The sequence below is a fragment of the Mastigoproctus giganteus genome, chromosome 2 (genome assembly GCF_048544385.1).
Source record: "Mastigoproctus giganteus isolate SK-2022 chromosome 2, ASM4854438v1, whole genome shotgun sequence".
NCBI classification, from domain to species: domain Eukaryota; kingdom Metazoa; phylum Arthropoda; class Arachnida; order Uropygi; family Thelyphonidae; genus Mastigoproctus; species Mastigoproctus giganteus.
Window position 1 is genome coordinate 172,116,914 of NC_143576.1, and position 17,453 is coordinate 172,134,366.

The 17,453-nt window shown below is 35.5% G+C and overlaps 1 protein-coding gene across 1 annotated transcript in view; it reads left to right on the top strand.

Moving 5' to 3' along the window:
* Positions 1–17,453, top strand: part of melt (ventricular zone expressed PH domain-containing protein melted) — a 283,797-nt gene that overhangs the window by 130,919 nt on the left and 135,425 nt on the right. Inside the window, exon 10 of the mRNA XM_090368782.1 lies at positions 1,607–1,919. Within this exon, the coding sequence (XP_090224908.1) occupies positions 1,607–1,919 (313 nt within the window). The remainder of the gene's footprint in view (positions 1–1,606; positions 1,920–17,453) is intronic.

Consider the following 17,453-nt stretch of genomic DNA (forward strand, 5'->3'; position numbering starts at 1 on the left):
GGGGCTAATGCAGCGGAAGATTACAGATTAAAATCACTGCTTGTGTACCATTCTGGAAATCCTTGTGCATTTAAGGGCATCAATAAAACCACCCTACACGTGCATTTTCGATCTAACCAGAGAGCGTGGATAACAATATCTCTCTTTGAGGATTGGTTTAAATGCTGCTTCATTCCCGAGGTTGAAAAATATTGTAAAGACAACAACGTTCCTTTCAAAATTTTGCTTCTATTAGATAATGCTCCTGGACATTCTGTACATCCAGATGATTTCAATTTTAACGTGAGAGTCATATTTCTACCACCAAACATGACTTCACTCGTCCAACCTATGGATCAGGGTGTTATTTCGAATTTAAAGGCATGCTATTTACGCACAAAATTTGCTCAGGCATTGTCTGCAGTAGACGATGAGAAAAATTTTTACATTAAGAGACTTTCGGAAATCTTGCAATATTTGCCACGCCATCTTAAACATTAATAAGGCCTGGGTGGAAATTACTAAAAGTTGTTTAAACGGCACAGAAAATATGCTCACAGCATGTAAAAGGCTTCAAAGGATTTGAAAAAGACGAATCATATGAAGAGGTTACAGGTAAGATTGTAAAAGGTGCAGAGCTACTTCAGTTGGAAGTTGATGCCAAAGACGTGGAGGAGTTAATCAAGGAAGAAAATGCTGAAGAAGCTCAAGATGAACCAAATGAGGAGCCGAGACGCTTCATCACCAGAGAGATGGCAATGACATTTCATGAAATTGCATCAGCAATGGCTAGGTTTGAGAAGATGGATCCTGACAGCGAACGATTCTTAAAAGTTAACAGAGGGGTGAATGATATGCTTGCTTGCTACAAATAAATCTACAATGAAAAGAAAAAGCCATCATCCAATCATCCATTAATATGTTCTTTCGTAAGATTGAGCAGCTGACCCCTTCTAAATCACCACAGCCCTCAACCTCTGCAGCAGCATACTTATCATCTGAAGGCATCGATTCTGGGAATGATGCTCGAGAGGTAAAACTTACTGATGTTATGCCTGTCTCCTCTCTTTTTTCGTAATTTTCCTGCACATAAGATAAAAGATAAAAAATTGAATAAATACAATAAATAATTCTGTTTACATGTTCGTCAAACATTTCTTTTTTTGATTCAATCAATTCAGCGAGCACAGTTGTGGGTGCTGCACAAGCATGAGGGAAATTCCGAATTCCATAGCGTTCTGCGGAATGCAACCCGTACTTAAATTGCCGAGTTCCTGTACTACTAAATTGCTATGTTATAAGTGTTATATGTACATCTGGATACACTTATATCCAGATGTAAGCATAGCATAATAATAACCAACTTCCCTGACAGAATTCCAGAATCCTTTGATTATAACTGATAATATAACAAACTGATGAACTCTAATACAACTAACTAGACTTTAAACGTATTGTAATACTGATAATTGAATTTAGCATGTATCTTTTTTTTCCTGTATGTTCTTTCAAAGAGAGAGAGAGAGAGAGAGAGAGAGAGAGAGAGAGAGAAACAGTGATGGTAATATTGTTCTAATTTATTAAACAAGAATCACTATTTATTTGGTTTTTATGTACTTATGTGTAGTGGTAGCATGCCAACATTGCAGGAAGAAGGACCAAATTCTGTCACTGTATGCGTTGGAGGAAATACAAGTCCACAATCTGAGCTTAATCATGAGTCTTCAAATTTAAAACCCAGCCACTCTACATCCACTACCACAACTGCAAGTCAATCAGCAATGACATCTTCAGGTACCAACCAGGTAACTGTATCTGTTGGTTCTACTACAATTCCATCTCCTGTTAGTAGTGCTTCATCACAGAGTCCAAAGATGAGGAATAATTCAAGTGTCACTGTAATTACCCACTCTGAAAATCAGCAGTCTGGCAATCCCCAAGTAAGATTACACATGTAATAAAACATTCTTTGCTCGTGTTCTTTGATAAGAATTGCATGCTCATGTCTCTTGCAATGTACTTATTTCTTTGAAAATGAGAGTTGAAGGACATTATGCATGCAGGAATGAATAAGTTAATGAAGAAACACATTACATTGTGTTGAAAGAGCATAATTTAAATATTTAATTAATTCATAATTTTAACTATTCATAACAATCTCCAGATGTTTTGGAATGCCTGTGGTTCCTTTTTCTGTGGAAGAATTGTTAAACTATATAAGAGAACATATTATGATATCTACATTCTGATAAATTATACACAGTCCTTCTAATGCAGTTACCAGACATGATGAAGCCAAAGGGAATGTGAATGTATAGAAGGAAAAAACTTAGGATAAAGCAGTCAGAGGTTGCAACCTTTATTAGGCAGTGAAGAATCCTTAGAGGATAGCTGGCTTCTCTTTTTTGTTACACTAAGCTGTGGAGAGCACAGAAAGGCTAGTAATGTGATCTATCCTCATTTAAACTGTTAAGGTTTACTGGCTGTAGAACTCATCTAGCAGTCATGTTAGCCACGTAAATAATTATGTGGCCAACAATGACGGCTAGCTGTGATGATTTCTTTTATATATGCTCTTGCTAAATAGTTTATGCATATGGTTTTTAAGGTGTTTATTTTAAATTCTTTTGTGGAAACTCGAGTATAGTGTGATAAGGTACATCAAGTTTGACTATTTATAATAATGGAAAGGTAATATTTATGCTAAATTTACAATAATTCTGTTTTGGCCGTTAGAGCATTCTTTGTTCTAACTGTCAATTCTAGCTGCCTATGCTTTAGCATAGCACTGGTATTTGAAAGTTTGAAAAGCTGCTTTTTAAATTCTACAAGTTATGGATGCAGAGGGCTTTAATTGGGTGGAGGGGTTTGTCACATTGATTAGTTGTATCTAATTTGGGACAAAATATCACCTTATCAGAAAAGATATAGATTTTTAAAGACTGAGTTTTAATTAGTAAAGGCCTATACTGCCATATAATAGCACCACTGCTAGAGAAAGACATGGTGACCTACTCCAGTATTTTTTACTGGAAAATTTTATGAACGAGCTTAAGAATCTCGGAAACATCACAGGAAGCCAAGGTCAGCAAGCTATGATTGATGTATTTCGGTTACGTAATGCATTCCAATTTATTGGAAAAATCGATAATGCTCGGAAAGGTCAGTGTAATAAGGAGAAGAGGTCAGCAAAGAACACGCTGGCTCGACACCATCAAGAGCAACACTGGTATGAGCATGAAGGACTTGAAGAAGCTGTTGAAGACCGAACAGCATGGAGGCAGCTCTCCCATAAAGTCTCTGAAAGTCAGCTGTGATTGAACTGATGAAAACAACAAACAATAATGTTATTATTATACAAATAATAACAAAACTATACAAATATATACAAAAAACTAAAAGATTTTCAAAATACTAAAATATTTACAATCATACCTCTCCTATATTGGAACGATGCGTTCCTTCATCAGCTGATGTTAATATACAAAAAAAAAAAAAAAAAAAAAAAAACGTTACAATGGAACGTCAAATGATGCCAGGCATGGTCATGTATTAGGCAGTGAAGCACGTGTACAAGGTTGGCGAACATTAAATGGAAGGAACACAAATGGGTTACTGGGCAGAATCAGACACTTGCTGTTGACAATGTGGAGCACATACGTGGGATGCATGCCAACATTCATTGCATTGCAAGACAACTGCCTCCATAACGTTCACCAACCTCATGCATGTACTTCACTGTCTAATACATGTGACCACTCCCAGCATCATTTGATGTTCCATTGTAACATTTCTTGTACATTAATGTCAGCTGATGAGGGGACCCATCATCCTGATATAGTTTATATATTTGTAAATATTTTAAATATTTGTATAGTTATTTTAGTCCTCTTTTGGATGCAACAATATTCCTCATGAATTATGGAACTGGAAGCAGAAGGCCTTTTCCTAAGTTACCTATGTAAATGAAGGTAAATAATTACATACTGATATTTATTCGAACTTGAGAATGCCGTGTGGTGGGCAATGGGAGAAGAGGGATGCGGGTCATGTGGTACAAGTGGGCGGGGCAATTATGTCACTACAAATGCACAGGTAAATGATTACATAGGTCATTTCTTGATAGTGTCTTTTACGTAGAAAAGATTTGACTTACTCCGTCTTACCTCTACATTTCATGTAGAAAAGCGTGTGCATGGGATTGCCTAGCTGTGGGCAAAGCCCCCCAGTAATTTGATTATTATTCTTTTGTATATGAAAGCTTCCATAAAGTCTGTCCTCTTTTGATGGTGGGAAACATTCAACATTTTTTGATCTAAGATGGTTCCTCAAAAAAGATCTCACTTAATCAATAGAGAAAAAAATTCAAGCAATCAAGAAGTTCCCAAACTTTTATACCTTGCACTTCTTAAAATATTTCATACCCCCATTCAAAAATAAGTGCAGATAAAGATTTTGCGTATAATTTAGCTATGAATATACATGCAGTAGAACGTCGGTTATTCAGAAGTCAGTTATCCGGAACATCAGTTATCTGGAATAATTTGAAAGGCTGATCTTTCTTCTTTCTTCTTTTTTTTTATTAATGGTAGTACAGTAAGCTCCAGTTATAGTGATCACGTTTGCAAATTAAATTTTTATTATAATAAGTGAAATATCATGTTTACTACCTGTTTATAACAGATTGTACAAACAAAAAGCCCAATAAACCGAAAACTGCAAATTGCTTTTATTGTTTTATGGTTGTGACCTCTAGAATTCTATATGACCTTCAGAAATATTTTTTAGAGAAATAACACAGACTACTGGGTTTTCTCGGAAACCATGAGTGAATTTCAGTAATCTACCTCCAGATTTGATAAGAATAATATCGGCCCAAAACTGTGCGATTTATGATTTTTCTCATAAAATGTGAATGTAAAGAAAATGCGTAGTTTTAACATTTCAACAAAAAAATGAAAATTATTAATAGAATTAGAAAAGGTGAAAATTTAGAAAATCTCTCCAAAGAGTTTAATGTGGGGACTTCAACAATTTACAGCATCAAAAAAAAATTCCAATGCTATAACAAAATTTGTGTCGCTTATGGATGGTGAAGGAGGATCTAGCAGGAAAAAAAAAAGTCGAAACTTGAAAATGCCGCTTTAGAGGTGCACTCACTTTATTTTTTTGTTTTGTTCAGGGCGAAGTTTAGGTGAACCAGTGTCTGACCCAATGTTTTGCGAAAAATCATTGGATTTTAATCGAAAATTAAGAGGTAATAAAGATTTTGAGGCAAGCACAGGTTGGCTGAAAAACTTGAACTGAGACACGGTATATGTGAACTAGATATTCAAGGCGAGAAACTTTCTGCAGACGAATCGGCAGCAGTGTCCTTTAAAAGTAAGTTTGCTTCAGTTATAACAAATTACGAGAAAGAAAACGTTTATAATGTTAATGAAACAGGCTTATTATAGAAAGCATTACCGAGAAAAACCCTAGCCACTAAAAGAGAAATGCCTGCATCAAGTTTTAAGACGAGAAAAGAGCGATTTACAATTGCTATGTGTGCAAATGCCACTGGAATGCACACTGTCCATGTTCATTATCGGTAAGTCGAAAAAACCAATAGCATTTAAAAATCTTTCTAATTTTCCTGTTTTGTATAAAAATCATAAAAACGCCTGGATGTATCTTTCTATTTTCAGAGACTGGTTTATAATTTTTTTTTATTTAAATTTATTTAATCTTACCTTACGATTTATTATTAAATTTTTCAGTTTAATCTTACTGGAAAAATTATCCTGAAAATTTTCCAGTTCGATTATCCGGAAAATTTGGCCATCTGGAAGAGGTCTGACATCAATTATTCTGGATAACTGATGCTCTACTGTACTTTCATAAATTAATACAGTATATATGAGGGGTGATCATTTAATTTGTGGACTGGTGCAAGATTTTACATTTACCATGCGAATTTTCTATAACTGCCACTAGATGCACTCTTCCTGATTGCTACTGACCAGACTCCGTGTGCTCATGCCAGTACTTGTTGAACTAGTGTTGCATGAGTAGTGTTTTTAGCTGCGTGTCACTGATGATCGTTTTGAAGCAAGTATCATGTCAGACATACAGATTGAACAGCGATATGTGATTCATTATTGTGTCAGATGGGTCTTAAATGATTGGAAACAGTTAAAAGAGATAAATGAAGTGTATGGCAATGAGTGACTGTCTTGGTGGATGGCCATATTTAAATGGTACAAGTGATTCGGTAAAGGCTGTGAGTCTGTTGCATATGACCCAAGACCTGGTCAGTTTTCCTCCTCAACAATTGAGCAAATTTCAAAAGCCCAGGAAATCTTGGATGAAGACACATGAATTACACTTTGTGAATTAGCTGTTAGAATGTCCATTTCATATGGTAGCGCTCACAATATTGTGAAAGATCATCTGAAAATATTGCAAATCTGTGCTCTCTGGATTCTACACAATTTGACTCCAGAACAAAAACAGCAATTTTGTGCTTCCACGAAGCACATTTTGTGCTTCGTGGAACAACTATGAATAAGAAGGCATGCTCTGAGGTTCTCAGAGTCAAACTTTGCCATGTCATTTGTGAGAAACCTCAAAAACTTTCTAGTGTGAAGTGGATTCTCCATCAAGACAATGCCAGGCCCCCATACAGCTAATATTGTGCGGCCAATGATCACTGTAATAGGTGCCAAGGTATGCCACCCCACCCTTATTCACCGATCTTAGCCCTGTGTGATTTCTTCTTGTTTCTATGTCTGAAAGGCATGCATTTCACATCCGACAGCGATGCTCACAGAGCCACAACGGAAGCACTTCACATTTAATACATCGGTATGACGATAGCGAAAGTGTGTAAAGTTTAAGGGGGAGTATTTCGAGGAGAAATCTGCAGAAGAATTAAGATAAATCTTGCACCAGTCTGCGAATTAAATGATTATCCCTCATACTTCAATATATTTAATCTCAAAGATTGAAATAAAATTGAAATAATAAAACATCACGCTTTGATATTTAAGTTTGTGATCTGGAGTCAGAGTTTACTGATACATTTATTCTAGAAGTCAACTTCATAATCAACAAAATAACATAGTCTCTTTCAGCCCTCCTCCACTGCCTTGAAATTAAAACTTAAGAGAGACTCTCTTGATCTAACAATTAGGCAGAATGCTACTTTTCCCTTTAATGGTGGGTTGCCCAAACAAAAAGGTCTTAGTATGGGCAGCCCCCACCCTCGCTCTTCCCCAATAATGATTCATCACTTATATGGAACCATGGTGAAGAAATGCCCAGTACCTTCCATGAACATTTCAGCAGTCTGAGCCAATATTAAATTGGCAACTGAAAGAAACATAAATAAAACCCTTTTCTGGATGTGAAAATCTGCTTAAAAAACAATAAACTTAGTATCTCAATCTAGAAAACCCACCAACACATCCATTCTAAACTGTCATTCTAATTGCCTCATGTCATTCAAAATAGGGATAATAGAAACATTCAGAATCTGCACACCAGATAAAACATATAATAAATCACAACCAATGCCCAGCAAATGGTCAACAAAACCATTAAATAATTGTTAAGACCATCCACGATACAATCCCCTCAGACTAATTAATTTTCCCCTTTCACCAAGGGGTAGACAGAAATAGAATAGCTAAAAAAACATGACACATAAAAAAATAGTCTCTTATCTGTTGATGGATGGGAGGAGTGAAAAAGAAATGTCCAAACAAGGATAGATAAGCAGGGAAATATCACCAAAAGGTGTTGAATGTCACCTACCATAAAAATAAGAGAGAGACTTTCTAAAAGATTTTCATATACAGAAGGATTACAAAAATAAAATTAAAAAAAAAAAAGTTAAAAAATTCAGTAGATGTTTTTGTTAGGTTTTTTCACTCTTTCCAGTAGAAAACATTTTTTCTTTAACTCTCTCCAATAGAAAACAAGTCAAAACCAGTATCAGACAACAAAGCAATAATTTATTTTACACTATGCAGCAAAACCACAGCCCTCAAGGAAGCCTCCAGTGCAACATGGATTGTCTCCACATGACCTGCCAGGTCAGTTCTACAGCTGGTAATCTTGACAGCTTAAACAAGGATGGATCATCTAACCAACTTCCCTTAACCTCCACTGCTCAATGTGCCTCACAGCAAAGAAGAGCCAGCTAACCCCTCCCCACTGCTCAGTAAAGGATGAGACTGCTGACCTCTATGTCTGAAGTCTTTTCTTTCCATATACTCACTTTCCCTTTGGCTTCATCATTTCCAGTGACTGTAATAGAAGGACTCTGTGTATTATCAGAATGCAGATATCTTAATGTTTCCTCTTATAGTTAAACCTTCATAGAGGATGGAGCCATAGCATTCCAAAACATCTGAAGGTTGCAAAGCATAGTTAAATGTTAATATTTAAATTATGCTCTTTTTCAATGCAGTGTAGTATGTTTCTTCATTCTGAAGAAACACACTACACTGCATTGAAATTCTTCACTTCACTTCACTTCATTCTGAAATTCTTCAGAATGAAGAATGCACATTCTTTAAGATTTATTTTTACTTTTTATATAAAAGTTCTTTTTAAATTAGTTGTTAGTATCAATACACATCGATAGACAACAATTACACAGTAGTTTCAAAGTGTGGCATGGTACTGCATTATGTTGAGATGCAGCACTGCATTTAACCAAACAAACCAGTTCTGAAATATGAAAATTACCTTGTGTACCTGAAAATCAGTATCTAGCAGGGCAGTTTGTGGATGTTAATGGAGGGAGAGAGGTGAAAGTATGATCCCCCCCCTCCCCAGTGGCCTGGCAACACTCTGGCTCTCATTTTGTTAATGAAAGGTGTTTGAGGTTTGTAACTCTGGAAGACAGTTGACGGTGAAATTTCTCTCTATGGATTTGTGCTCCACAACATTATAAGTACAGTCAGTCCTCGCATAACACGTGTTTACACTACACGAATTCGATCATACACAATTTATAAATAGGGGAACGATATCTTATATAACACGAACTGAATTCGCTTATGCACGATTCGCCTTTGTGTTTACAAGAAATGGCAGTCAAACGCAGAATCACCCCAACCAAATGCAACACAATAGGAATGAAGAGAAGATTCTGAAAATGTATTTATGTTTTTTATATCAGTGAAGGGGAAACACATTTCACCATAATAACGTAAAAACCAACACAATTCCAGCTATCGGTATAATCGCAAATGCAATTAGATCGAGTTTACTACCAGTTTATAACAGATTCCACTAGCAGAAAGGCAACTGGAAATTGTTTTTATTGTTTTATGGTAGTAACCCCTAGAAATATGCTTTAGTAAAATGTGAGGTGTTAATAGTGTATCTCTGTCTTAACGGTGTTGTTTATTCAGTTGCTACACACGCGCAGCTTTGTTTATGTGTATCAAGCGTGCCTCCTTGTTTTGTAATTGTGCTTTATTCCCTAAAAATGAGTAAAATACTTAATTAAAAGGAAGCATCCTGGTGAAGACACTGCAGATTCAGAGAGAAAAAGAAAAGCAATATCGATAAACAGAGGCGGACTGGGTCAAAAATTCTTACCCGGGAAAATTTATGGTGGCCTCATAAGCGTTTATGGCCAAAATCACACCGGCCTCCGGTGTTCCCCTGGTAAGGCTTATGGCCAGTCCGCCTCTGTCGATAGAGAAAAAATATGAAATTGTGAAACGCTTTGAGCAAAATGAAAGACAATGTGATATTGCACGTGCTACAGACTTAAATGAGGCAATGCCGAGAATTACAAAGAATGCAGAGAAAATAAAAACAACTTTCATAGCAGGAACAACTCAAAGTGTAATTAAAATCCATTAGATTAAGACACAAAGAATTGGAAGAGATGGAACGGCTGTCATCTGTTTGGATAGAAAATCAAACAAAAAACAAGTTTGCTTACGATAGAAGCAAAAGCATTAGCAATATTTTATTACGTAATAGTCATAATAAAATACGTAAGTATTTTATTACAATTATTTATTGTGTTTCGTAATGTTTTGGTTACAAATGTGTAAATGTGTGTTCAATCTTGGGTGGTCGGCACCTAACCCTATTTTTCCCATAGGGCCTGTTGTTTATATTGCACGAGGGTTTCTAGGAACACAACTATCATGCTATATGAGGACTGACTGTACAGTAAACCCTCGATTTAATAGACTATTAGGGGAGAAGGGGTGTCTGTTAATGCCGAAAGTCCGTTAAATCGAATGTAACCTGGAGGGGCATTTTTTATTGTTCTTAATGTAAAAAAAAACTTTAATACAATATAAAATGTTGCAATTTGGCCTTTGATTTACAGATATCAGAAACAGTTTGTTTTTTACTCCGTAAATTTCACAAGCATGCTACTGAGACGTCTTGTTGTAATTTCTCAGTTAGCTTTAATTTCTGTGCCACATTTAAGTTCACACACTTTCTTTTAACTCCTCTGTCACTTAATGCCATTTTATATTGTAAGGTTTGCAAAATTATTTAATAAATAAAGTCACAATTCAGAAATCACAGAAACACTCTGTATACAACCTGACCGCACTATAGCTTGTGGCAGACTGAGACCAAAACAAAGCAAGTCAGTAGACCTGCAGTGTAGTGTCCCGAGGCACATTCAGCTCGCAAGTCACCGCTTGCTCTTATCTGTAATCTGTGAAAACAGCTGTTTGAACACATTTTCAGAAAAAATAAAAAACAATTTCCTGAATTTGATTATAGAAATAAAAGTACGTAATTATCAAAACAATAATGGAAATAGGTAATTGTTAAATTAAAAATTAATAATAACACTGAAGTTTTGTATAACCTAAAAAAAATAATATGGTTGAGATTAATACGTAGATTACTGTATTATTATTATTTGTCCGGTCCATTAAATCTGAAATCAGTTATCGGAGTCTGTTAAATTGAGGATTTACTGTTTAGTAGTTTATCCATTTGTCACTCATTTGGAAGTTTTGAGTTGAAATTCCATCGGAAACCAGAGGATTGCTTAAATGCCTCTTCAATCAGTGCTGTAGTTATCCAAGCTCAGGCAGAAGGAGTCATAGGAGTCCCAACTTGTTTATTATCAAGGACACCTTTTATTATTATTTTACCCACAGATCCATGTTTTTGAAAAATTTCACATACTTATCACACCATTTTTATTAACTAATGATTAATTTGTTTTTCCATTTTTCACCAAAGCTCTGAATTTCATCAAGTAATAAATATTAAAATAAATTTAAAATAGGTAATACAAACCATTTAGGATTTACTATCGAAAATAGTTCATGGACCCCGATACTACCTTTGTGTGACCCCTTACTGACCAGACATTGGGAATCAGTACCCTAGTTTATTATCTAATATGTAAAGAACTTTATGGGCCAATCCACTTGAGAACAACCTCCCTCCACAGATGGTTTTCAGCTAGCTACCTTTGATAGTGAGGGAATTATCATCCATAAGAAAGAACCAAACCTTACAGCACATCTAAAAACTCTTAACTTAAGTTAAGGATTCTTTCTGTTGCCACAGAGCAGTCACAGATCCTCTCTTGAAGGAGTAGAACTCTGTATGTATATGTTGTGTTTACAGGCCAATTCCTTTTTAATGGTAACTTTCCCTAATTTGTTTGTTTTGGGTCTCTCTGTCTCTGTTCAATTTACCTTCATCTGAAGAGAAAGAGAAACCCAAAAGAAACAAATTAGGAAAAGAAACTACAGAGGTGATCAAAACAGATATAATTCTATAATTCCCACTGAATATATGAATTTCTGCACTTTCAACCACATTTTCTGTAGAAAAACTGTGCAATATAGAGCCAAAATCTTTTTTTTAGAAGTACTAGTAAACTTTCAATTCCTTCTGCTGAGTGTTAATGCTCCCCTAATAGAAGGAAACTGGTGAAAAATTTTCTTCAGAGTGAGAGTATTTCCCAAATTAAGAGAGGTCTTCCCCCCCATTCACGAAAGCCTGAATTCCATTGAGCATGTATGAGATGATCTAGGGAGATAAATTTAAAATCATCGGCAACTCTCCATTAAGGAGCTCAACAGAAACTTGCATGAGCTATGAACTGCTTCCCTAAAACTGTGGATTTTAGTATCCAGGACTCTTGAATGATATTATTAATAGTACAAGGATTCAATGAATGTTGCCTAGCCATCTGGGGCTATCTCATCATTCCCCCCTCCCAACCACCACCACCACTTAAAAAAAATGGCTGTTGTAAATGGCAAATTAAACTGCAAAGGTTTGGAGTTTAATTTGCCAGATATGCATGATATAATTTACCCATAAGCCCACAATACTGTTGTATCATAACAGTGTATTCTGGACACTTTCATTGACTTGTATTAATTATTTACAAAGACACTATTTTCCTCTTTTTTTGTAAATTGTTTCAATCAGTGTATTTCTACATAAGTGAATTGGTGCATGCATATTTATAGAGAAATCAAAATATGTTATTTGAAGTAATGGTACAATTAAAGACAAGCAAAGTAAGTGGTGACCTGGGGAACTGAGAATCACATCTGTGTTGAAGATGTTGACATTTGCTTACAATTCTATTTTAAGGTTAACAAAAAATATATACTTCCATTATGTATTGAGACATGCTGCATTATAGTTAATGTAAAAATAAAATTTAATAAAACAAACAAGATAATTGCTCTGTTGAAATAATAATGAATTTAGAGACATCTAGTAAATTAAAAGTAAATTTGGAATATATAAAAACAAATAAATAATGGTCCATTTTACCAAATATCTTTTGGTTTAATTAAATAAATGTTTACATAGTCTGACTTTTTCCTATATCATTGCAGTACTTCCCTTTTTTTCCAGCTACAGATGCCCTGTTGTGCTGAAAAAAAAAAGGGGGGGGCAAGGTTCCTCTTAGTACTATTCTGATTGTTGAGGGATCTGGCCCACATGGTGCTGGGAATGCATGGTTGGAGCCCTCCTTGAATGTTTGGTTGCTTAGCTGTAAATGGCAGCCCTCATGGCTGCTGCACAATCTAAGGCAGCAGGGGAAGTGGGAAATTTTCATGGCAAGAGAGCACTTGACGTCTCTGTTGACACTAGCATCAGCCTTAGATTGTTAAATTTATGGGGAATATGGGGTACCTTATATTTCTGAATAAGGTGAATTAGTGGGTGGGGGAAATAATCAACCTGTCCATGTTTGAGTCTAACTTGTGGTTGTGTTGTATTGTCCAGTCCTTGAAGTCTCTCTCTCTCTCTCTCTCTCTCTCTCTCTCTCTCTCTCTCTCTCTCTCTCTCTCTCTCTCTCTCTCTTTCTTTCTTTCTTCCTGTCATGTCTGGATGTTCAGAATCTAGGGCTGGTTTAGGTTGAACAGGTAATTTTGTTGATACTACAGAAAATAGGGTTCCACATATTCTGACATGTTAGATTTAAGCATGTGCCATTTAGGGCTTTTGTACTGTATACCACACAGCCATGACCAGTTATTTAACATGTTTGTTACCACTAATTCATATATGCTTCAAATGACACTCAAGTGATGTGCCATGATGCACATATGCAGTCATTCTTGAGTGATTGATAAACAAGTACAGCAGGCCCCTGTTATAACGTGGTTTGCTTTACGCTGATTCGCTATAACGCTGTTCTTATATTATAACCCGTATCTGACTATAACGCTGTCACAAATCACTATAATGCTCTTTTACAGATTGCATTTTTGGCATATTTAACGAAATCGTTTCATTTAATGGAGTCAATAGCTTGAAAATGAATAGCAAAACAGCATTAAAACGTTTCCCACGCCGATTTGCAAAATTTTCCCACACTCGGTGAAATTTTCTCGCACGCTAATTTAATTGCAGTACAGTGACTTGTTACGTAGTTCCGAGATCAACATTTTAAAAATGATTAAGTATATTGCTTGTAATATTTGCGTTATATGCATTTATCTGAAGTCTAGTCATCACTCAGTACAGTATTAGACATCGTGCGTAACGGACAGTTTACTTGAACATTGTATCGTAAATTAATGCAACCAATGCAGTTACATTTTCGAAGAGCTAATAATGACCGATAGGAATGAAAAAGCAACAACGTCTGGGTGCAGTACGAAGACTATAAATGTAAGAAACAGACTGAATTTGAAAATTAAATTAGACGTTTTGAAGCGCATCGATTCCGGTCAACGATAAGTGAATGTGTGCTATAATTTAGGACTTGCAAGTTTAACTGTAAGAACAATTATAAAAAAAAAATAAAGAATTAATTTTAGCAGCGGGAAAGATAGCTGTTCCACTGCAAGCAACTAGGGCTAGGCTGGCTATTAGGATTGAAATGGAAAGACTTTAACTAATTTTATTGAAGATAATATCCAATGCAGAATTCAGTTAAGTTACATATTATTAAAAAAGAGAGAGAGAGAGAGAGAGAGAGAGAGAGAGAGAGATTAGTCAATATGATGAGCTGAAGAAAACTCACCTAAAAAAAAAAAAAAAAAAAAAAAAATGTGGAACCATTTAAAACTAGTAAGGGCTGGTTGAATAGATTTAAAATCCAGGGAGAAGCTGGAAGTGCAGAAGGAGCCAAAACTTTCAAAAAAGAACTTGTTAAAATTATTGAAGAGGGATATTATATGTCATACTTCTCAACAAGTTTTTAACATAGATGAAGCAGGACTTTTGTGGAAACAAATGCCTAAAAGAAGTTTCATCTTGAAAGAAAAAAAAACATGCCAGGTTTCAAAGTGGCGAAGGATCGGTTGACTTTATTGTTGGGTGGTAATGCTGCGGGGGATTTAAAATTAATGCCCCTTTTAGTTTATTTGGAAGAGGGCCAAAGTTCAACCCAAAATCGACACATTTTTCATGATTAAATTCATTAATTAAATTAAATCAATTTAGATCAATTAAATTCATAATTTTAATTGGAATTTTAAGTTTAATTTTGATATGTAAGTAGTTACCACATAATTATATACGTATGTAATGCAGAATATTTTATCTGTACAAATATTTGAATATTAAATATTTTGACCGACATTTGTCCATCTTTTCACTACCGTTTATTATTGATTAGGAAATATCCTATGGCACCGACCGCAACTCACAAATACATATGTTACCTTATGGGAATGCAGCGCTCACTTAGCACGGATTCACTCAGCGCTCTGTTTTTCCGGAACGAATTATCAGCGTTAAGCGGGGGTCACCTGTACTGTAAAAGTAAAGGCACATTAAATTAAAACTATTTCATATCAGTTTTTAATGATTTAACCGTACACTATTTTAGCAATGTACTGCTGCAAAGACTTGATACACAATTTTATTTGTTTGCTTTTTTGTGCTGAAGTTAATTTATGTACAGACAGTAAACTTTGATCATTTGAAACCTCAAAAGTTTATTCAATAGCATTATTAGCATAGGCATATAATGCAAGAAAACAAGCTTATGCAGCATCAGCCGAAAAAAAAAACAAGCTCCCATTTCACCCCTCCGTTCGTTCGAAATACCTATCCAACTCAGACTTAATTCCATATATATAACATAACCTCAGCACAAAAAGGAACAAAAAAGAAAAATCAAATACATAAACAAAAATAAAACTCTTGTTACTTTGTACCAAGTGTTTTACATAACATGTTTGATGATTAAAAAAAAAGGAGGAGAGTGCAATCAGCGTACTGATATTGATCAGCAATTATTAATTTTATGAATTTAATGTGCCTTTATGATAATGTGTGTCAGAGCACATTGTTGATTCATATAAGCATCAGTGGCAGTTAATGTGTTAAAGGGATTTTTATTCCTCTTCAGATTACTTAATTTCTTATAACTACTAAGATTTGTACTTTTGTGTTTTATGAAATGTACTGCTTGTTTGATGTTTGTGGAGCAATCAGGAATGGGTCATGATATTATCAAGGGGAATGCCTTTGTGCGTGTGTGTGCACGATGTAAGAAGTGTGAGGAAATCAGGTGCCAACTCAGCGTCATTGTGGGCCTATATGAGAGCTTGAAGGATTTAAATTGAGAGGCCCATCAAACTCTCAGCTGCCCACATCAATGGCAGAGCTTGCACTTGAACATCATGCAACACAGCGGCAACCCCCAAGGCAGAATGCACTGGTCCCACAGGAACTGGTTGTTGTCAGTGACTCTATTGTCAGGGAAATGGGGAACATATTGTGCAAAAAGGAGAGGTGAAACCAGGGTATGTCTGCCAGGGGCAAAGGTTGTTGATGTTGTAGATCAGATATCTTTTAAGGGCAAAAAAGGTGATTTGTTGTACATGTTGGCATTAATGATATTAAGAGTACGAGACCAGCAGAATTACTTAACAAGTACAGGTCAATGTTGAAAAAAAGCCATAAGTTAGGGTTGAATTTGAAAGTGGCTGCAATTCTGCCCAGACACAATAGGAGGGAGTATATGATGAGAGCCTTGTCGATCAGTTAAAGGCTGGGGCTCACATCTGGTGAGCATGGGCTTAGCACACCCAACATCCCGAGCTGGATATCATCATTCTTCTCTTTCTTGTGATTCCCTTCTACTTTTGACTCTCTCTCTCTCTCTCTCTCTCTCTCTCTCTCTCTCTCTCTCTCTCTCTCTCTCTCTCTCTCTCTCTCTCAGGGTAACTCGGGAACTTTTTTTTCCTGGTGCAGCATAAGCCTCAGGCTTCCTTGCACCATATGGCTATTAATAATAATAATAATAACTAACTTCATTCACAGATTATTTAATTGGGACTACCAGCCATTTGATGAGGGATTAGTAAATCTGAAAACAACCTGTTAAAGAAGTGTCTCGCATTGAAAACAAATAACAGGACAGAATTTTATTTGACGTTGTTTGTATAAAATTAATACACCTTGAGAAAACTCATGATAAAGTACAAGATAGCTCCCAGTTTTACTGATTTATTTCATAAACTATATTATTTAATAAAGCTTTTGTTTTATTTAATAATCAAAGTTTAACTTTTATATACCCCATAGCAACTTAACATAGAACTGCTTTATTATTCACAAGTCTGAAAACTGGCTGTCATGGCAGTCTCTTGTATTTTAAAAATATAACAGTATATTATATTTTTTACTAAAGTTTAGTCTGTCTTGAGTGTTATTATTGGTATCATTATTACTTCAGCAACAGACTGCAAGGAGCAACCAGTCAAAAAATAATAATTAATTAGTTAATTTCCCCATTCCTTCCAGTAATTTGTTGAAACTTCCTAAAATATATTCAAACTACCCACCTTCAACATTAAGGAGAGGTTTATTCAAGCAATTGATTACTGTGTGACTGAATACAGATATCTGCACATCTGTTCTGCAACCAACCTTTTCTAATTTAAATTTATATTCTCTTGTGTGTTTCATCTGAGAAAAGGCAAAGATAGTATCAGCATTTAGTTTCCTTAACCCTTTTAAATCTTTATATACTTCAGTTAGGTCAC